The sequence below is a fragment of the Phoenix dactylifera genome, chromosome 11, assembly GCF_009389715.1.
Source record: "Phoenix dactylifera cultivar Barhee BC4 chromosome 11, palm_55x_up_171113_PBpolish2nd_filt_p, whole genome shotgun sequence".
In the NCBI taxonomy this organism is placed as follows: domain Eukaryota; kingdom Viridiplantae; phylum Streptophyta; class Magnoliopsida; order Arecales; family Arecaceae; genus Phoenix; species Phoenix dactylifera.
Genome location: NC_052402.1, coordinates 13,388,686 through 13,411,784, shown reverse-complemented (window position 1 = coordinate 13,411,784; position 23,099 = coordinate 13,388,686). Strand labels below are relative to the sequence as shown.

The 23,099-nt window shown below is 39.1% G+C and overlaps 2 protein-coding genes and 1 long non-coding RNA gene across 3 annotated transcripts; all 3 read right to left on the bottom strand.

Annotated features, from left to right (window-relative positions):
• Positions 1-2,274: 2,274 nt before the first annotated feature.
• LOC103722024 (CASP-like protein 3A1) lies at positions 2,275-7,530 on the bottom strand. The gene is made up of 3 exons (XM_008812440.3): positions 6,899-7,530; positions 6,549-6,684; positions 2,275-2,587 (listed from the first exon to the last, which is right to left on the bottom strand). The coding sequence occupies exons 1-3, from the start codon at positions 7,210-7,212 to the stop codon at positions 2,372-2,374; spliced, it is 666 nt and encodes a 221-aa protein (XP_008810662.2). The 5' UTR covers positions 7,213-7,530; the 3' UTR covers positions 2,275-2,371.
• Positions 7,531-9,347: 1,817 nt separating this feature from the next.
• LOC103722017 (nuclear pore complex protein NUP35-like) lies at positions 9,348-13,389 on the bottom strand. The gene is made up of 3 exons (XM_039131688.1): positions 12,431-13,389; positions 10,894-11,005; positions 9,348-10,019 (listed from the first exon to the last, which is right to left on the bottom strand). Exons 1-3 carry the CDS (start codon positions 13,045-13,047, stop codon positions 9,681-9,683), a joined length of 1,068 nt encoding a protein of 355 aa, XP_038987616.1. The 5' UTR covers positions 13,048-13,389; the 3' UTR covers positions 9,348-9,680.
• Positions 13,390-14,234: 845 nt separating this feature from the next.
• Positions 14,235-21,542, bottom strand: LOC103722016. Its single transcript, XR_001880281.3, has 2 exons — positions 21,348-21,542; positions 14,235-14,627 (listed from the first exon to the last, which is right to left on the bottom strand). It is a non-coding gene; the product is annotated as an uncharacterized LOC103722016 (long non-coding RNA).
• Positions 21,543-23,099: the final 1,557 nt, after the last annotated feature.

Here is a 23,099-nt window from a genome sequence, read left to right as displayed (position 1 = left end):
CACCGCCTTGCCTGATGGTCTTATAGCAACGTGACAATGGACCATCCGACGCATGTTTTCATTTTTAATGTTGAGAGCTCCTGCCATTATTATCTTGCAAGCCAAATTCCCAATCATTATGGGTCAAAATACATGTTAGAAAAATCACTGCTTAGCTAACAAGGATCTAAAAATTCCCAGTCACCCATGATTCATGCAGTGATCCCAGAAAAATACAAAATTTAGATGTCGTTTGGTAAGACTTTCATATACTTCTATTTTTAAAAATAAAAATAAAAATAAGTACTTTTAACTTTATAAATTTTTAAAAATATAAATATATTTAATATAGTCTATTATTTTTTAAAATATAAAAATGATGGTGATGATAGAGATAATGATAGTAACAATAGATGTAGCAGCAATGGTAGTAACATCGGTGATGGTGCTCGTGCTAGTGAAAGTAGTGATGACAGTGATCGCGGTGGCAGCAGCACAATGGTAATGTAGTAGAGGTCACAACAATGACATGAATGTTGTGGTACTGGTTATGATGATGGTAATGAGGAATGCTAATTATGTGGTTATAATAGTGATAATAGCAACAATGGCAATGGCTAGCGGTGGAAGGGGGCGAAGGGCTCTTCTCTGTCAGCCACCCAAACATCCTACATTCCCATGAGCACACACTTCCATTCCCTGCCCCAATTGTACAAAAGATGGTTCTCGATCTATTCAACTAGGAGCATGGGAGAAGAGGACTTTAGAATACTGGTTAGATCGAAGGAATGGGCTTCCTTAATGGGAATTGCGAGGTGCTGCTACTGTAGTGTTCCGAAACAGAAGCGCGTGGTGTAGACCCTCCAAATCCCTAAGTGTTAATGATAAGGGAAAGTAAAAAACAATGATGAAGCATTAGGAGTGTGTTAAAAAAATAGCCGAATTGTTAACCCAGCTCGAACTAGTCTCTTCAGCTCAATTTATATCATTTTTTTATAATTTGATTTGGCTTTAGTTTTAGAAAATCTTAAACCGAAAAGTTTCATTCAGTTTCGGATTGAGTTTTCAGAAAATTGACTCAAATTGATCTCATGTATCCCATATATGTCTACATATAATTTAAATTTATTTTTTTATATTTTTTAAATATAAAATAAGATTTTTATATGCAGACTCTGCGCAACTTAATAGGATGAGATAGATTTATTTATATATTTTAATATTTTCTTACATACCTCAACAAGTTAATACATGTTTTTATATTCAGTTAATAGATATTATATAAATATATCAATTATCCTATTTAGGGAGAAAAATTCCATATGTACAACTAGATGTGTTCGGATCCTCGTGATATTTTTGCTTCGCTCTCCCCAACCCATCCTCTCATCACCGAAGCTGACGGGCTGACAAACTTTGGATGGAATGAGCAATTCACGGTTGCTGTACATTCATGCATCATACGCTCATCTCGAATTGCCGCCCCGACCATATAACCTAAATCGACGCATTAAATTTTTACTTAAAAAAATTCAGATTAATTGGAGTTACTTTCGTTGTAGTTTATAAGAAAATATAAATATATAAATAAATCTATCTTATTTTATTAGCTTAAGTTTTTAGGACAAGTGGTAATTTCAATATGATATAACGTATAATTTCTTTACGTACCTAGTGATACAGGCCACCAGATAAACCAGAATGTGTCCCATTGGATGTTTAGGGCAGCATAAAACAATGAGCTCGTTCTTTCACAAGGGAAAAGAGAAACTGATACTAAAACATTGTGGTCAGGTTTGCTGTCTGGATGTATAGAATTTTCTTCATGGCATCATTAACGGCCAGTTCTCAATTAGAGAGAAACAGTTCTACAATGGGTTACATTGCATCCTTATAATTGAGGATTTAGTTAGAATAGTGATTGGAGTGCCGTATTTAGATGACAAACAACTCATATATGCTTGATATGCCTCTATGGCACCTGTGATCATGCATACCACCCTCTCCTTGCCAAGTTCTTGGCAGCGGGAATGGGCACTCCTTCAACTTACCTGTGTGAGGTCACTTTCCAAAATTTACAGTAGTTTTCTCACTATTACCATGGGCCTTTAGAAAGATGGTTACTTTCTAATTCACTATTCTATGCCTTGTGGTGAGGCACTTTCACAGCTAACGAGATGCAATTTGTTCGATTTCCACATGAACGGCTAAAATCTGAATTTTCAACCCAAAATTTTTTTGCAAACCTGGTAGCACAATCACATACAAGAGCAAATCTCAAGGCACTTCAGATCATCCATTCTGAACAAAATATCCAAAGCCATATACTCTAATTTTTGGTTGATATTTACATGGAACACAGATATGATAGCAAAGTGGGATTTTAAAGCACTCAGTACCTGGACAACCAAAGCACGTCGAGAATTGCAGAGATAGCTAGAAGGAGGCAGCTAATAAAAGCAAATGTGATTGAGATAGCCATGCGGTCACAGAACCGGTGCAGAGGCTTACAGAAGTCTGGAAGTGCAGTGTGCCGGATCCCTGTGCGGTTTAAGTTGGTCACCCCAGCTGCAGCTGAGCCCGCAGCCATCATAGCATATGCAAAAGCCTGACATACGCAAAATTACAGCATTATAGCTTGCAGTAGTTTACATAACTTTTACCATTTTTCATGATGTAGAAACAAACGCGATCATATATGTCGAGTCACAAATCTATAGTAGTTTAATTCACAACTATATATATGCTCACATACAAATGACAAAGCATAGGTAAATAATTGTAGAACATTTTTTGTGCATAGAACAGAGTTCCATATAAGTTTGCAGATCACATGGTATACTTGGTTGTCCCTATTGGTTACACGTTAAAAAAAAAAAAAAAACTCATGCATGTCGAATCAAAATTTGAGTTTTTTTTCATATAAGGGAATTAAGCCAAATCAGATATACGTACTAAAATTAATAGACTGAAATAAATGAAAGCCATTCACAAGGAAATCAGCATGGCTATTACATTGGAATATTTAAGACCTGAAAAGATGTCAAGGACAAAACCATTTAGATACTCATAAGCCAACGCTATAAAGGATACTGAACCTGCTGATGTGATTGCAGCCAAGGATGTTATTCATCTAAATAAGAAAGGACTGGAGGGATATAAGCATCTGGAAGTCATGAAAAGAAGAGCTGGCAATTGGCCGTTTGTGATGAAAACATTTGAAAGCTCATACATCTTGCTTCCATAAGGTGCCCAACAAATAGGGCATCCAATATATTTTGTGAAGCTGATTACCAGGCAGAGTAGATGATCAAACCTCACAAGACCTTACTAAATTCCCAGAGACAGATTGCAAAGATGAAGATTCTTTTTGCATGAGCACATGAAACGTTTTTTTGGCCACTAGTATCTGGGCTCAAAATGACAAGCTGCTCTCATTAAAAAGTATTTTAAAAAAGCAGTTACAACAATGTACGTGCAATTTATATTGAGCCAAATATCTCTTCTCATATACAAACTCTAATTTGCATTCATATCCTTAGTTATGCAAGTAATTCTTGTTGGTTCAGAAAGGGATACGAGTAGAGAAAGAAGAGGTGAGAGAGAAAGATGGATGGCTCCAATATAGAATCATTGATCACAAAAAAAAAAGTATCGCCATGCTCCAAGAGCTTAGCGCAAAGAAAAGCATCCAACATCATCCCATCTATGAAGTTACTGTGCTTGCTTGTGTTTGTACTACAAAGTATTAATCAGATTGAAAAAAGGTAATTTCTAACTGTTCCTGCCCTTTCTTTCTTTCAAGAAGCTTCGAATCTAATAACCTCAATCCCCTGCTAAGAGGCTTAAAGGTCATGGAGAGAGGAAAGATGAAGAGATAAAGGAGATTTCATTGGTCAGATTGGGGAGTTGGGCAGAGGACATGAGAGAGAAATGGGAGGGAGTAATGAGGATTGAGAAGGGAGCCAGTTTACAAGCGATTATTTGGTAGTATAATTTTTTTATTTTTCACTCACCCGGACGAACTGGTTTTGGGAGTGCTGCTGACAGCCTTGTCGGGGCATGGGGATATCGCATTGGACAGCTAGGAAGTGCAGCTTTCCTCGTATCTTTAATGTTATCGTCCATTATCCATTTTAAAATAAAGCAAGTGTTATATGCATTTTGCCTAAAAAGAAGTATATTTATAAGGCTATAATTATAAAGCATTACCAAAACTTTACCACAGTTTTTTTTTTGAGGGAAAAGCTGGATATTCTCCATGTTTCTATTTAAAAAAAAATGAAATAAGAAAGAAGAATCCCGATAGACAACTAATGACTGTCATATTAAATTAGCCTTTTGACGGGGTCTTTTGGTGCATTACCAACATAGAACAATGCACTTCTTGATATGTAGTTATTTGCAGTCCTTGGATACAATCAACATAAGATAATGTGCATTACCACATTGCAGTTTGTATCTAACCTTAAGATCCACACAACTTATGCATTAACTTTCATGATGGAAAATAGCTTTGAAATAATATGCTTTGCGTTTATACAAATATAATTGATGCAAGTACTACAAAAGGAAAGGTTGATAAGATGCAGAAGTCTGTAGTTTATGACATAATAGAAACTTTGTTACATGGAATAATCTGATATCAGAACAACAAAAGAAATTACGACCAAAGAGGAATTCCAACTAAAGGACAAGCTCTTAGATGATTTTGGCACGACACCGGGCTATTTTAATGGGATTACACAAGGCAATACATAATCAAAGCAGTTTGGACTTAAACACACCTAAATTCTTATTTTTTTAAAAAAAACAAATTTTCATACTAGTAATTTGTGTGACCATAAAATTTTGTTGCAGGAAATTGACGGCATGTGGTGGATCTATCATCTATATGACCATTCTGGTCATTTCCGACCATCAGACGACTGCTACAATTTTGTGATCATATAATCATTTTGAATTATTTTGGTTGTACTTCAAACTGATTCCTGGAAATAGCTTAGCAGAAATTGCTATCCAATAGAAATTTGAAATAAACTACACTTCTTAACCTAGAATCTTGCAACAATTAAAGGGAGAAAGGACAGCTAAGAAGTGTAACTTTCTGCATTTTTCATTTTTTTACCTCGTTTCAGAACCAATAAAGGTTCCCTGCATGCACTTGGTGGGTCTCAGAAAAGATGAATCTACAAGTGAATAAACCAAGCACATAACACCATGCAGTTTATCAGAAAAGATCATGGACATGCATCTACAAGAAGTGATAACAAAGCCAAGTATATATTAGACAAAAGATGAAAGGGTTAACTGCTAATGTAAAGCACAACAGTAAACTGCATAACATGGAAACTTAATTCTGTTTCTTAGTTCTGTATGTAATAAGATAGGTCTTCTGTCCCTCCAAGTGGCCCCATAGGTCTTAGAGAAAACCTGTCTTGCCTAAAGTAGCAATGACTGATTCACAAGGTTGACAACATTCTGAGCATTGATTATTACATTCTTGAACCATGATAGATATGTTCTTCATCCAAAAATCTAATCCATTAAGATAAGATAAAGCCGGTGGGCTAAAACTCTTAGAAGTTTGAAAAACATATCTGCACAAACAGCGCTGCCATGAGATCCCTGACTTGTCATGATCCGTATAAGGGTAAGATATCATGGCATGCAGCCATGCTTGGAGGTATACATAAAAAACAAGAAAAATGGTTCTTTGCAGACCAATGCCTCGCATCATTTACATTAACTAAAATAATGACTGAGATTTGACATTAATTTTCGGATCTGAAATGGCATGCAACCCCCAAAGCATGGTATCTTCTATTTCCATGAAGCTTACCGATATAACAGCCAGCAACATGCACCCTTTGAATATGAAGAGGCCCATAATGCACCTAGAGTCACAGTTAAAACTAAAACTAGAGCCACCCTCGCATCATATTATCCCCTTAAACTAAGTTGCTACTAGTTACTGCTGCTGAACAATCTACTATAGAATTCTATTCTATCAAATTTAGGTGTATCTACCCTCCTTTACTAAAGCTATTTAATGTTCTGATCCCTATGATGAAACTATGTCGGCCATTATGAGCCACCATAAATGCAACGTTCGGCCATACCTATTCAAAGGCAAGCAACAAATACATTTCCTATTCCAAACCTCTTAACTTCCATGATGCACCATAGAAGATGGGAACATGTTACGTGCAACCTAGGTACTTAGATGCCACACTTTTGCAAACATTGCCGACAAGCTACGTACTAGTTTCAATCATTGACCTGCGTCTGCTAAAATTAAACTAACAATTAGCAATCTACAGTTTAAGAGATACATATCATTCATCACAGCCAAATCGTTTCCTAAATGAGAGCAATATATGAAAGATAGCATCATAATGGTGCTAACTTGGTTTTAAAAAAAAGAGAGGAAAATTCCCACAGAACCATGATTCTTTCGTTGTTTTAACACTAAAAAGTAATCTCTGAGTCAAAGTTTGCGAGACGCCGAGACAATAGATCTTCGTTGCACTCATATAACCCACGCGTAGTAGTTAAAGAATGCGTACCTGATCGCCGGCAAATATAACCCACGCGTGACGACGAGATGGGATGGCCGGCGCTTTCTTCACCAGCTTCCTCATGGTGAGTAGAAGCTGTAACAGCGAATGCGCCGCCACCGCCGCCGAGATCCCCACCAGATACCTGACCAAAGACCAGAAATGGTAACCACACCGCCTCGTACATCGACTCAAGTGCAAATCTAATAACACTACAGCAATCCATCAATCACGACCGTCCATTCCGTACGCTGAAGCCATGGAGGGGTATTTTGGGAGATCAAATAATTTAAAAAGGGGGCAAGGGGGGGTATTCTGGGATGGACGGAAAAGGGGGTAAAGATTCATCGCTCTCTTACTCGAGGGAGTCGGAAAAGGACCACTTGGAGTAGAGCGGGAGCTGGAAGCCGAAGAGCGAGAGCTCCCCGCGCTGCTTCGCCGAGACCATCAGCGCCAATGCCAGCAGCGACGAGACCACTGTCGCCACCCGCACCACCGCTCCGGCCACGTCCCACTGCCGCCCGGCCTCGGCGGCACCGCCTGGTCCTCCTGTCACCGGCACCAGCGGGCCGCTCATTGTCCCCAAGTCCGCCGCTGCCGCCACCTTCGCTGCCTCCGGCATCTGGATCCCCACCTCCGCCGGCGCCTTCCGCCCTTTCACCGCCGCGTCCATCTCTCACTCTCTCAATCTAGTTCCTGGGGGCTAATGGGAAGGAGGCGAGAGGGACTTAAAAAGGACGGAATCAGTGATCGTACGGCCTGTCTGTGACTACGAGAGAGGACGAAACTCCGGAAATGGTGCTTTAATTTATGGTTATCTGATCTATCACTTAACTAGTTGCGCAGAAAAGCAGTCTTAAAAGCTAATTTGAGTTCTTAGCGCAAAAAAAAGGCTAATTTGGGCCGGCTATTCTATTTGCTGCTTAAGAGTGAAGTCTGACACCAAGAGCAGCGTGAGATCAGGAGCTTGCTTGACATATACATAATTCTTCTGAGAAAATGATTTTTTATAACCTTTAAATATTTTTATCAGTTTTATCTTAAAGAAGTTTTATACCATCTAAAAAATTATTAAAAAATGATTCAGATAATAATATTATTTTTTTATCGTTTGTTATTTTAATTATATTATTATTGTAAGATTGTTATAATAAGTATTGTTTTAATATTAAATAACTTCTGAATTTATAAAATGTGTTAAATAAGAATTTTTGAGGATGCTAATTGGTTCCGTTGCTTATAGGATGAAATGGTTTGGTTGATAAAGTGACTCTGTTTTGGGTCAGGTTTTTTGTATGCTCGTTCTCTTAAATATTGCAGTTATTGTAGTAACCGTAGTGAATCTAGTGATTAATCATGATCTTTGGTAAAGATTTGTTATAATAAAAAATATAAATGTTTAATTTATATAATATCTTATCTACCATCCGTCCTCCATTTGTCCACAGGACATGGTGGCAGTGTCCTTTATTCAGAGTTTTCTGCTGAGCTCCTCTCCGCGTTGAAACGGACCGTCAAGGGCATCGAATCTGAATTAATCCTCCATGAATGCTCGCATTGATTGCATCACCTTCATGACTTCTATCAGTCTCCGTACCTCCCTTAAAATCCATCGTGATGAGACATCTGAGAATTAATGACCGAAATTATTCATCTGCCACTCTTTTCTGAAATTTTAAAAATAAACTTGATTGCAGAATAAATAAAAATATTTTTAAAATGAGAAAGAATTGAAGCTCTATCCGTGATCGGCAAAGAGTGGCACCTCAATATACCCCAGATTACAAATTGCAGTCCCCTATTGATAAGTAAGCTAAATGGCTTTCCAGCTGATCATCAATTATTAAGCAAGTCATCAAAAATTTAAAGAAATTTTTATTAGTTGCATGTTAATAATGATAGTTAATAGGAAAACCATTACACTAACTCCAAACCACTGCCTCCCTCATCCCGAAGCATCAACAGGTTATTCCAAAGAACACGCTACCTACCAATACGGTGAGCATATTAATTGCAAACCGAGCAAAGTCCAAAATTTCCGAACCGTATTTTAAGTAGCCATTTACGCGTAGTAGCAAAGATTGGTTGTTCACCAACTTCCCTCAAAATGACCGGTAGCCATCCTGATGAGCGCTTTCAATGCATCCAGTTGCAGATTTGGAATGAATTAGGAACGGTGCGAAATGCTATTGCTGTAAAATGAATCAAATGGTAAATTAAGATACAGTCGAAGTTAACTTGGACCATACTTAAAGAACTATATTAGATTAGACTAACATCAGATAATACTTGGGGTTGAATTCCGTAAGCAAGGACGAGGTGAACCAAGTAGCGAAATGACACTGCATTCATATTTACTAGTATCTGGCCCACGCACTAGTATTTGATGTTTGACTAATATGGCTTCATGCAAGAGTGCCGGAGATAAGAATAATGGTAGCTCTTGCATTAAAATAGTTGCAGCCATGCAGGCCCTGCAATAGTAATAAAATGCTTTTAGGTGAGAGGGTTCAGAGTGTAGACCGAGTTCTGCATGCAGCTGCACTCTGGGCATTCATTCATTATATACAGCAGAAGTATATAGATTAATTGCTCATGCCGAATCCTGTAATTTGGCCCAAAAGGCTATACAGATATGCGCAAACATGCATGCACCAACGTATTGCAGATGTATATTTATTAAAACCAGACTCTACGCTAGAAATTCTCAGGAAAGCGCTACAATATATAGCTAACTTATCATCAGTAAGACTTGGTCTATTTACCAGTGAGCATGATACCCGGATCACATTACATTATAACCGTGGCTGACTGGAAAGTTGCTATAATTCTTCAAGATAACAATGTAAGCATAAATGTTCAACAATGAAGTATGAATGTTCCACATTCTTTAGAACTCACTAAGTATACCAGAAAGACATGAGGCATAACTGTAAATAACATGGCCAAAATCAAGGTTAGTCATTTGATTGTATGATCCTCATCACTCATCATCCTGAAGCACAGAATTTCCGGTGAGCCATCAAAACATACTCTGATATTCTGTCAAGAATCAGAAATATGATAGCTGCAACTCAGAAAAAGACCTGGATGGAGAGCACAACAGAACATAACTCAACAAACCATTGCCATCTATCCAACTCATATGCCAAACATCAAATCCATGACTTTTGACACAATTGATTTTGCTGGGGAAGCAATGGTTCCTGTTGAGTGACGCCCACTGTCAGTGATGGCATTGGTACTGGTCTTTCGGTGATAGCTGTGAGGGAGAGCTCCTGATGAACTCGGTGCAGCTGAACTCCTTGTACCAGGCAACTTCGAGGGTAATGAAACCATGAACCCTCCATGATTTATGTTGTTGAGCTTCTCAGTCAGAAATTGGCGCTGCATGGGGTCCACAGGTTTCACCCCAATCATGAGGACGCTGTTTATTTGTGTCCCATTCTTTCCAAGAGCCTTTCGAGCATCATATGGGTTCTGCTCCATAAAGAAAAAGAGGAAGGAACACTGAAAATAATTAATCAATGTTGAAAACAGCACACCTGAGAATTCAGGTTTTTATTGACAATTGACAACAAAAAAACAGCAACATATTATAAAATGGTCTCAGAATGTTTAACAATAACCTACGATCTACTGTGAAATTCTGCAAATGCTAGAATTATCTAAATTGGAAGTTCCAACTACTATAAATATAAATTAGAATTAGACATTGCATCAGTACAAAACAACTGTTAAATTCTAGCTCACCACAATATCCTGGTTCACAAGTGGCGAAACTTGTTCCCTTAGAGCCATGAAGGCAATTATACACTTGTACAGCAAATTGTTTGATGCAGAACAGAACCAGATATAACATAAGACAATCCTGAGAAAGGTGGAAGAACTGAGAAAGGCCAATGATACATCAATAAGATATTGTAATCACATCATTTCCTTCCTTCAATAGCTTTTATACAGAAAAACAAGAAGAGCTAATGACAATCTAATGATGGGGAACTTCAAGGGTGATTTACTAACACGTGAGGAGATACAGAAAGAATTCATGTTTTTGCACAGAAAAAAGGAATGATGCTTACTCTATGCATATGCACATACACGGATGCATACACACAGAAGCAATTAAGCATCTGGTGCGACTAAAGCAAGTTAAAGAAACAAATGCACTTTATTTTGCTGCAATAAAGCAGCTTTGCAGGTATAAAATAGTGGACTATAATGACCAGCAGTTTGCATGAAAAACATCATTATTATTAGCTAATTGTTTCAAGCAGTGGAGCATAAATTATATTAAGAAATATTATCTATATATCGGAATTATCATACATAAAAATGAACAAAGTAGAATTACCTGAAATAAAATGTGCATCCAGTTAGCATCCCTTGGACCAGGGACATGTTTCAACACTGGACCACATTTCTCAAACTCACGCAGCACAAAGTTGGTATCACCCGGGGAGAATCTGGAAAGGGAGAAGAAAGAGTAGCATTGAGTATCATAGATCCAATATAAGTTGAAATAATAAGACACGTCAAGTATTAGGTTACTCAGTAATTGCAAGATTTAGTTAACCCATAACAGTAGAGCATTTTCAAGAGGTTTTGTCCTAGGGTAAGGTGCAAAAAGTCTCATTTCTCGACAATGAGTTTGTCTCTGTCATTCAAGAAATAGACATTTTAAATGCCCCTCGGAAACTAATTACAGAAGCAACATCCCTCAACCTCAACCACTAGGTCCACCACCACATGCTTGTATCCAGCACTGCTCCCACAAAAGAAGAGAAATATGAAACTTAATTTGGCTGTGGTTATAAACATGTCTTGGTGTTGTTATCCAGGATGGAAAATCCACATATGAATATTAATCAAACAATGACTACATTAACAACACAATAAAGGGAAAAGAATATTATTTTAGCTTGCAGTAGGATGGACTCTATATCAATGCCACTCATGTAAGGGGTGGGCCAGGCTGGACATTTTTTTTTAATCAGTAACATTGCAAGTGACAGACGAAGATATATAATGATGCATAGAAAGTGTATGATAAAAAAAATGCTGTACAGTCTTCTTAAATTATACAGGACAGACAACAAATTCCTCTGACAAAAGAACAGGAATAAAAGGTATGATAAAATGGAAGATGATAACCAACTTCAATAGAGAGGAGAAACTGATACTCTCCAAACCAGAATCAGCCAGACAAAAGATCCCAACGGTAGCTCTTACAATGAGTAATGCTATCCACAGGTGACAATTCTAGACCTCTACTAAAACGAAGCATGCCCATTTTAACATTTTATTGGAGAGGTCTTCAGTGATACAATTTAATGATATTTAAGGCTGGAGATTACTCAATCAAACCATACATGCCCATTTCCCAGCAAGAGAAGCTAGTCAAGAAGTAGAAACACCATTGCACCTGATCAACAATTTCTGAAACCATAGTCCACATCAAGTGAAGGAATCAACAGTTCCTTATCCAGAGTCTACCATTCCAACTCTCCAAGCAAGCATTCAACAACATCTAAAAGTTTAACTTGGCTATACAAGTCGCCACCAGTAGAATCCCTACTTAGTCTCCACTTAAATTATACTTATCTCAGCAGAAGAATGTCATGTACATTGCTAAGTTTCTAATAATGACAAGCGATACTTAATTAATACTTGATATCTACTTAAATTCTACTTAACCTCAGGATAAGAATGTTACAGATAAAGCTAAATTTCCAATCATCAATCAATGCTTAATTTCAAATCAACCTTAGCAGAAGGATGTTGTAAGTAAAGCTAAATTTGTAATCATCAAACCCTGCTCTTACATTAACTTCCAAAAGAAATAGACTTGAACCACAAAATAGGCACACAAAAAAAAAAAGAAGCCATACCCAAAAACAGTGACCCACTCCTCCTCGTTAAGCCCTCCATTGGGCACGCTGCTACTCTTCTGCACCTCCGGCCTCGCTACCTCCCTCGGTGGCGGAAGCATGAGCAACGCCCCCGGCTCGACCACTCCAGTAACCGGCGAACCCGTCCCCGTCTCGCCTTGTCCTCCGCCGCCGACCCTCAGCCCGTGGGTCCAGCTCGAGATCTCGGGGCTCTGCAGCGCCGCCTGCTTCCCCTCAGAATCATTCACCTCTGCCCTAATTCTCAAACCCGAGGGAGAAGAGAGCGATGGGGAGCGGGAAAAGGACCCGCTGCCGCCCCGGGCCAGAGGGGGCGGGGTCCGGCTCCTCGTGCCGGACCGGGATGCCGGCGAGGGCGGAGGGAGCTCAGCGAGCGCGGGCTCGGGTAAGAAGTCGGCGCGGTCATCGAGGGTGAAGACGGGGGGTGGAGGGCAGTCAGAAGCGGAGAAATTCTCCCGCCAGAGGGCCGAGACGGCGGCGGCCGGGCCGGGGGTGGCGAAGCGGCCGCCACGGTGGGCGGAGATCGGGGAGGCAAGATCGCGGAAGAAGGGGGATTGCCTCCCGGGTTTGGAGCTTCGAGGCAACGGGGAGGAGCTCATCTTTGATCTAATATTCTTCCAACATCTAGCGAGAATTGAAACCTTAAACCCTAATGTTGCAGCGGGAGGAAGATCGGGGAATCTTCGAAGAAAATGGCGGTCGGAAAAGCTACGTAATCAATTGACTAAAATACCCTTGCATCTTAGGTTTTTTTTTTCTTATTTACATTCCCCGATTAGAGAGTGTATATTGCGGTATGGTTCTCGTTCTTTAGCTCGGAAGGCAACGGCGATCTGTCCTAAAGCATGACTTGCTTCGCATTTTCTAGCGGCCAGTACCGGTCCATGGCGCACCTAAGCTTGTTTTTGTTGTGTTGAAGTTGTTTGGTGATCGCTACATCAGATTTAAGCCAACGAAGACCAATTAAACAATTTTTTTTTTTTTTTTTGGTCAAAAATAGGAGGGGAGGGGGAGGGACCAGCCCACCCGCGTAGCAGCCCCATTACTGAGCCCCCCTTCCACTAGGGAATGTTCGATACAGGTCGCAGGTTTTCGCGTGCCTTCCCCGACCCGTGGGCTCACCCCACTGAGTTCACCGCCTCACGTGTGGCTACGTCACCCCAGTGCCACCTTGGTACAAGTGGAAGGAAAGCATAACCACCAACAAGCCAGCCGAGCGTGGGGCATCCGGTCCCCTAATTTAATCGACGCCCGTGCGTTTCGAACCCGGGCAACTTGGGCGGAATTATCGCCCCCTTACCACCAGGCTACTACCTTGGTGGCAATTAAACAATTTTTTGCCACGAGTCACAAGCCCTGTGGAGGAAACAGCTTCAAAACTCACTATGGGGTTAAACAGATGGTTCGATACTGACTCATCCAATACTACTGAATTTTTTGATTGGACAGCATGCAGACGAGCATGGGCCAGAGACTCGGAAGAATCTGGCATTGTGGTAGCACCAAGCCGTAAACGTCTTCGGCTAGAACGGCCATTTTCAACCATGCTTTGATGACAAACTGCAGAAAGATTACGTTTGAATATCCTACTGGTCCATCCCAAGAAATTTGAACATTTGTTTGGCAATCTACGGATAGATCATCAAAACCTAGGAACCGTCCCATAGCAGCAAATATCAGATGAGACAATGATCTGGAAGAGATTGAACAAGAGGGGGGTCTAGACTAAAGAAGCACCACGGCTAAAATCTCCCATATGCCCCAAAATTCAGCAAATCATAGCGCGGGTCCAGAAGGGTACAATTCTGTTTTTATTTCCTCCTCTTAGAAGGTGCAGTTAAACCCGGACAACTATCAATAGTATAGAAAGGAGTATCGTTCGTACCAACAAAAGGCCAGCTTGCTGGTTTATTCAATTATAATTCCTTCTGTCGCATTATCCAGTAACCACATATTAGCTTGTTTCTGGATATGATGTCCACCAGAGAGTTCTTCTGAAAACTTACCCAAAAATATCAGCTCCCTCCTTTGTGACGGTGTAACATAATTCAAATATTGACAAAGATAAGGGCCTAAAAAATGTCCTCAACTCAATCTAATGCAACTCAACAGCAGATGCCCAAATTAGCTTTGGTGCAAACTTCATCAACCTTTCATCGAGGCACAGAAAGGCCGGTCTCTGGGAGACAAAAACAAGAAAAACATTAACGCCATGATTTGGAAATAAAGCATCAATCCAATGATAACAAACATAAAAACTTAATACACACCATGTGACAGCTGATTTGATTAATTATATAGAATTATGGGAGCACGTAAAGCTCTTGCAGAGCATTACAAATTTTATACTTTTGTTTTTGATATTTTACTGCAGCTAATTTTTTTAAGCCACTTCCAACTACATCCACAGTATATATTGCTACCAGCCAAATATAATGTTGTGTAAATGAAATCATAATTGAGGGGTTGGCATGTGGGAATTTTATTGCTAGACATTTCTAAACAAATTAAGCAGCCCCGAAAATTTCCAGCCAACAAAATTATAGTTGCATGTAACTGCAATCAAAATTAGTTATCATTTATTACTTCAACTTATGATTACTATTAAGATTTTGCTTTGCTAAACATAAAATCAATAATTTTCGGAATTTGATCTTGTGCCCCATATATCCTCGCGCGCGCACATTCATATGAGACACTTTGAGTTGATTAAATATCATTAGGCGAATGTTTGTTCTACAAGAAAACTAGAACAATGTACATGCCTATAGCTAATGAGATCTCTTTCTACTGGTTGTTATATTAGAGCCTATATATGCATTTCATAACCTTTTTTAGTACATGCATTTCGTAATCTTTCAGCACATATTACCAGAATTTAAGCCAAGGCTTCAGGTAGCAGACTAAAATATGAACAATTGAGTTACATCTTGAACCATTTAATAGGGGAAAACATAACACTCAATTAATTCTCTGAAGCGATATCAAATACTCCTACTTGTTGCAATTAAACATTACTAATCTATCTGATCATAATCATATGTTCTTACCACCAGAAATGATTCATCTTTACAGCATTGGGATGAGCATCATTGCTTTTAGCAGGATAGCTTGGCTACAGATCCCAATTACATGGATGCAATTACAATATAAGCTTATACATTAGTTTGTGATGGGTAATCAAGAATAGAATATTGGACTTGATGATCTCCTTGACACGGTCATGTGGTTCAGTCAAGCATAAAACCAAGAACAGCTAAAATTCCTCTGTGAGTCCAAAGAGTAACAAAACAAAGGAAGAATAACATCTAACGGAAATGTTAGTAAGAATTAGATGCACGAGGTCTTTTTCTTGAAACAGAACTAAATGTATTAGAATTTAGGAATTTTGTTAGGGAAACATCCAAGTCTATATTGTTGTTCTTATTCTAACACACCATCTCAAGACCTAGTTCCTCGAAGGAAAGCATTGGAGCAGCCCGTTATCCTAGATTTATGCTTTCCAAGACCAGATTAACAAAGGTTGTTATATTTCCGAACTATATCTATAGGATCAACAACAGTTTCATGCTTTTATCACACTTGCTCAGCATTAGCTTATTAGATCTCCATTTCTCCACTAATTACTTATCCTCCATACAGTGCCGGCCCGAGCCCTAGGCGATCGAGGCGGTCGCCTAGGGCCTCGGACCAAAGGAAGGCCTCCGGCCTCCGCCTCTGGGAGAGCTCCTCGCCTCCTCCTCCAGGCTCCAGCGACCAGCGGGCAGCGACCAACGGTCCGCAACCGGCATCCAGGCCAACGGCAACGGGTACGGGACAAGACATTTCTTCTCCAGCTGCCCAAGCCCTAGCATGCCGTAGCCAACTAGCCCGTCTTCTCCATCCAACCATCCGCCTGGCACAGTGGCACCGGCACGCCACCGTCTTCAGTCTTCTTACTTCTTAAATGTTAGCCCGTAGCCACCGTCTTCTTCCTCTTCCTTCCCGGCTTCCCGTAACCCCGTTCCTCGAATCTCGAATCTCGATAACTCGGTTCTTGAGAGTTGAGACTTGACGCCGGCGTCTCTTCTCCAGGTCTCCTTCTCGTTCTCGGCCCTCCGCGGCTCCGCCTCCGCAGTCCGTCCTCGGTCCTCTCTGGCTTCTCCAGCTCCTTCCCCTGTTTCCGCGGTGAGTTCTCCTTCCCTTGTTTCCGCGGTGAGACTTGCAATTCTAGCTTTGAAGATGGAAGTAGAATGGGTTTCACTGTTTCAGAAACTATCTTTTTAATCTATTGCCGTGATTTGCATGATATCTAAAGCCAAAATGGCCTTTTCTTCGCAACAATGGAACCTCAGGATGGAGGGTTTTCAACTGTTTCTTTCCACCTATTTTATAACTGTTTACTGTGTAATATTATTATTACATTCTGTAAGAAAACCATTAAACTCTATGCGTCTATCTTTTCCATCTTAGATAAATATTCACATGCTTCGATCTTCCTATGTTCATTTGTTTCAATGAACTGAAACTTGACTGATGTGAATTTTTTGCCTCCTTGCACAAGCATGTGTATTGCCAACATTGTTTGATAATTGATTTATCTAAGTTGTTTATTTGCAGTCATAACCATTGCAGACAATAAATTGTAGTCAGAATTTTCTTTTGAAAAAAAAAACACACTAATTGTTAGATTAAATAAGATATTATTTTAAAAACTCCTTCTGAGGCCTTAAACTACCACAAGGAATCATGGGCAGCGATCTCCCTACCACCTATCAAAAAGAACTCACTCAAAAAGCTAGACGGATTATTTTTAAATAAATTTTTAAAATATTTTGCACTTATTAAAATTTATTATTATTATTATTATTATTATTATTATTTAAAAAAAAGGCCTCTCTTAGAAAGTTCGCCTTAGGCCTCCAAATGCATTGGGCCGCCCCTGCCTCCATATCAGTCACGCTCAATAATCACCTCAAACCTTGGCTCTTTGAGTGATACATGCGACAGGCACAAAATTCTGACTGCTATCAAACAGCAGACTTTACAGAAGGAGCTTTCAACCTTGAAATTCATAACATGTTGTAGTCTTTCAATAGCAATAACATGAAAGTAGAAACTAACTCAGAGAAAAAACTGCAGGTCATGAAATAACAAAAAGTCATCTGTAAACTTCAATATACAACTAAGAAAAATGTCGCCCTCTTTTTTGGCCTGTTCAGCATGTGGGCATTTCAGAAATGCTAATTTACTCATGAATCCAGTCTAACTCCATACAACAGTGCTCATCTTTCCTAGATCATAGAACTGACATGACATAATTGATTTTGCATCCAGGGTGGAGAATAGCAAAGAATATAGAAGCCTCGATGAAGAATATCGCGAAAGTAAAACCATTTCATGAAATCGCCTGCTACATTCCATGAGTCAATGCATCAAATATAAATCAACTCCATACATCATCTTCTGAGGTAAATTGGCAATTATACTCAGTTCAAGTTTTTAGAAAATGAATTGCAGGAATACCCTAGAATGTAGAGTCACAAAACATGTCGAAATAAGCTACCAAAACATGGCTAGCTTCAAGTTTTTGATACCGACCAATACTGCCCAATATAGAGTGTACCCTACCAAACCAATATGGCACCAATTATAGTATGGGGGCTTGAAATGCCCATGTACCAACACATGGTACAACTGTTGTCCTAACTCCAACAGCATACAAATGTATCTGTACAGGGGCACACCGCACCGACCTAACTCATCCAATATGAGGTCTGGTGTGGCGACTGAAAACCTTAGTTAGCTTGTGTCTTGTGTAACTAAGGCAGTGTTTGTAGGTGGTATACCGTGAAATAAGGGCCTTATCCCATGGTTATGCTGCCAAACACCCTTTTTCACCCATGGAATAACCTTGCCTCATAAAGTACAAGTAGGTGAGAGAGTTTCCACCATTTTGGTGGAATAGGCTTATGTTGCAGAATAGGGAAAAATTATTCCCTCCAATTACATTTTTGCCCTTATATCTAAAGTAGAAGGACAATTTCATCCTTGTGATAAAATCCAAATCATTGCAAAACCTGATGCACATTAAATGCATGCACTTAGCACTCAAACCAAATGCATAAAATTCCTATTCCATGGAATAATTCCTATCTCTCCAAACATATTCAGATAAGTCTCCCTCATTCCTTAAAAATTTATTCTGCAACCAACTCTACCTAAGAGATGACCCTGCAAATACCCAAAACAACAAGCTGATATTCCATTATAGGCACCAAAACCAAGGATGCTTTCACGTTATAATGTCCACCTAATTACACATTTCTAGTAGCCTTCATCTTCAAGCCCCTGGAGAGCTTTTGCACGTCTTTTAAACCATTGGATCGACAGCCTACTCCCTACTTGTTTATATCTTTAGTCAATAAAGCCTATAAATACTTCAAAAAGCCATCAATAAACTATCTGATACTTGAGAGCCTCAGATTATACGAGGATAAGAGACCAAATTCAAAACCCCTTGTTTCCGTGGATAAAAGAACCACATGATTCTAGTCTTGATATCACAATATTTCCATCTTCTCCTTTTCCTGAATATTTTTGCCATCCATACAGAATATTTCAACCATTCATGGTGGAAAAAGAGCCCTCTAAAAATCATTCCAAGGAAAGGAGGGAAAATCCATTACATGTCAAAAAAGACGATTCCAAAAGAACGTGTGTCAACGAAAGTGATAAAACTTCACTCTGAATTAAAGAAATGAATATGTCACAAAATGATTCAGTAAGTGCATAAACATAAAAGCTGGTATCATTTAAAGCATGAAGAATGAAGCTACCTTAGAAGCCAAGGGGCATGCTACATGGTTCTCATTTTTTCTCTTTTTTTTGGGTTTGATAATGGGAGCCTCACAGGATCATTAGGAATCCTAGAATGCTATGAAGTATTCTAACTTCTCTCTAATTGTTCAACCATGGTAGTCAGATTAGGTATACATGAGAACGATACTTAGTTTCTAGCACATGGGAATATGCTTTATTTCTAAAGATTGAAGTGGGTGGCAAAGCTGACACCCTAACAAGTTGTTATGACAAAACATCCACATGATCTTGAAGATAGAAGCATGTCAAGTTTGTAACTATCTGCCACCAAGGCCCACCTCATGGTTCTCCTATGATCATCCATAAGGATTTCATCCATGGAAATAGTAATAAAATAGGAGAACTTTTGGTTGGTCGAAATCTTTACATTAGAATTTCAAACTCGAAGGTCTAGAATATAAGGGCATCTCAAGAGAAAGGCAAAAGAAAGATAATATATATATAATGCTATCAATGTACTAATCAGTAGAAAAATGCATGGAAAGCAGCATCAAGACTGATGTAACGGCATACTGCAAATTTATAGGCTCATGAACAAGCAACTGACTTATGAAATGATAGAAGCATGCTTAACAACAGACTTTACAGATACAGATTTAGCTATTTTGAGAGTTCCAATAAAATCAATACATGAACGAAGTATTTTCCTGTTGCAACTAGACAGCAGTTTTCCCTTAATATCAACAAATTAATCAGGGCAATTGACATTCTAGCCTACATTTGCAACTATATCAGCACAAGGGTTACTTAAGAAGATGCTGACTGCAACAAATGGTGATGTATCCTTGTCAACTGACAGCAACAAATGAAATATAAAATCGGCTGAAGAGGCTTTTCTTTAAGATGCTATTTTATAGTCTTTCACATGGTGCTGAGAAATTATATGCAGTTCCTCCAACCTAGACTCCTATAATTGGAAGAAGCATCTGTGCCCCTGCCCATTTCATCTAATGCCGTTCACCTCCAGAACAAGCCTAAGAAAGTCCCTATCATCCATTTTCTCAAAGGCACTCTCAAGGTTTAATTTGCTGATAAAACCGACTCATCTTTAGCATGCGTTGTTCATACACATCCATAATCCATAAGCACTTTCAACTCTTGATCAAGATTGTTGCCGCTAAATTTTGAACCGAGGTCAGGATGGTGCTCGGCTAGCTTTGAGGTCGGTAAAAACCGAGCTGAATGAGGTCAGATAAGATCGAGGCGAGGAAGATCCAGTCGCCTTCGAGGCTAACTTTCAAGAAGTCCACTTGCCGAAATTTCTGACAGCGGACTCTCAAAATAGTAGAGCAACGGCGGGAAAGAAAGAAAAATTTGTAGAGAGTAGTATCCAAAAATGAGTTTGCCTGAGAATCTTCGGGCCACCCCTTTATCTAGGATAGCATACTGATCCGTTACTTGATTTGGTGTAATTTGTTTTAATTTCAAGATAACGGCTGGCTCCACATTAACAATGTGAAAACCATCCTACATGAGCAGCATGCGGCAATAATTACGCCGATCGTGCATTGACTACAGTGTTATCATAATTGCTGGTCTTTATTAGCACAAGCAGAGTGACACTTTGGTATTAACGGAAGTGTTCACCACGGTTAATACTGAGGCCAACGTGGTTGGGTCTAATTCGAGGTTAAGATGTCCAATATTTTTCTATCAAAGACTTTGGCGATGGTCTCAAATAAGCCAAATATGGCTCAAGCTTCTCATCTGTGTATATTAAGTGAAAGCAACTAAAACAGAAACAATAATAAATCCCCATCACATTCGCTTCACTGTAAAGACCTCTCCTTTAGAGATCGTACAAAAGCCAACCGATCAGATCCCAGAAAACAAAGTCAAATGCAGCTTGACTATGTTGGATCGTATACAAAACTTCCCACCAAAGAAATACCAAACCGAGTTACAAACAAAACTATATTTAATATATACAAAATAAAATTCAGCATCAAAAAATCTTAAGAGAGAAGTCGGTCAAATCAATGAATCAACAATAATACGCAATGAAAACAACTAGAAATAAAGAGAGACGGTGCCTTACTCCACCAAATAGTTAAGAAAGAAATTGGAGGATAGAGAGGATCAGACTCCGGGGTTGGAACTGCAGAGCGTACCCTGTGACAGCGACCTTGAGCCCGCCCTGGAGTCTATCCCCAGTCGCGAGGTCAGCCGAGCCGAAGACACAGCGCTGTGGAAAGGCTGGAGGGATTGCAAGGAACCGATCGCGCGAGGAACCCTAAAAACCAAAAGAAATCAGAAAAGGGAAAGAAATCGAGTACAGGGCCAAAGATAAGAGAGATCTTGCCTTGGAAACGAAGGAATTGGACGTGTGGGGAGATTGGGAGAGACGGGGCCGCTGGGTTTCCTCATGGAAGACTTGATGAAAGAGAGGGCGGTCCTCGAGATCGAACGATAGTGGGAGGCCATGGAATCAAGATGACAAGGTCACAAGAACGAGAAGAATAGAACGAAGAGGGCAAAGGAGGCGAGAGGGGCTTTGGAAGGGTTTTGCTCGGCTGTCAGCAACCCATTCTTGGATACCTTCAATTATAAACCAGCTAGGGTTCGCCCTTTTCAAATTGGGTACGTGGCAGTCTCGCACGCGTATTTCTTTATCATTTTTTTTTTTGGTTCCAAAAAGGAGAAATTTTCAGCAACTACCCAGCGTTGGCTCCGAGCCTCGGATGGTAGCTTCTTGGCCTCACAAAGGAGAGCTCCGCCTCTTATGCCTCGTTGATCCGGGAAAAAAGAAGAAGGTGAAAAAAAAATATGGTTAATAAAAAATTAAAAAAAAAATTTATTTAGTTATTTTTTATAAAAAATAAATAATAGTATTTTTATAAAAATAAAATTTTTATGTTCGCAGAAAAAATTTATAGAAGACACGAGAAAACTACTTATTTTTTTTAAAAAAAAGTACTCTCAAATCGTAACGTCTTTTATTTTATTAAGTATATAATAGATATTTCATATATTTTTTAAAAAAATTAGATGCTCAACTTAAAATAAATCATTCTAACGTATACTATTTTTTTCATAATCAACCAAATACGCTGAAACTATTTTTTAAATATTATTTTTTAAAAAATATTTTAATAAAAAAATGGGTAGTGGTTCCATTTTCCAAAAATTGTAAGCCCATAAATCTGATTTACAGCTAACAAATGGCATCTAATCACTTTTACTCGACAAATTTTGTCTACAATGCATGAACTACTTAAGTAAAGTGCTAATATTTATACAGGGATGAAAAAAGAGATGTGACTGAGTTCGGAAGATTCAGATGATTAAAAGTGGGCACCAATAGCTGGTCCTTCAATAGGGAGGGGCTATAGAAGTGTACAGGCATTTTTCACTAATTATCCATAAAAACGATAACAGCTTAGTACCATATGGAAATAGCCGAGACCACTCCAAGAAGTAAGAAAGCCAAAAAGAATCCGGACAAAAAGAATATTTAAAATGGACTAATATATGGCATATGTTGGCATTAATGATGACAAATTTATTAATTAATGTGTCTTACGGCACATTGAGAAGCAATCTTTCAGCTCCCATCTTCATTTAGTTGTCAAACAACTAAAATCTGCATTTCATCTTTTTTTTCTTCTTCCAAACCCAAGTTTTGCCATAAGATGACTGATAAGCTAGATTACAAGATTTAAATGTCAATACCTAAAGAGACCCAATTTACATTAGAGACCAAAGAAAGTTTCTCTATCATATAATCGTGTGTCAGTAAAGCCCCAGAATGAAGAGCTACTTTAAGTAAAAAGTATTATACGTAAGAAGT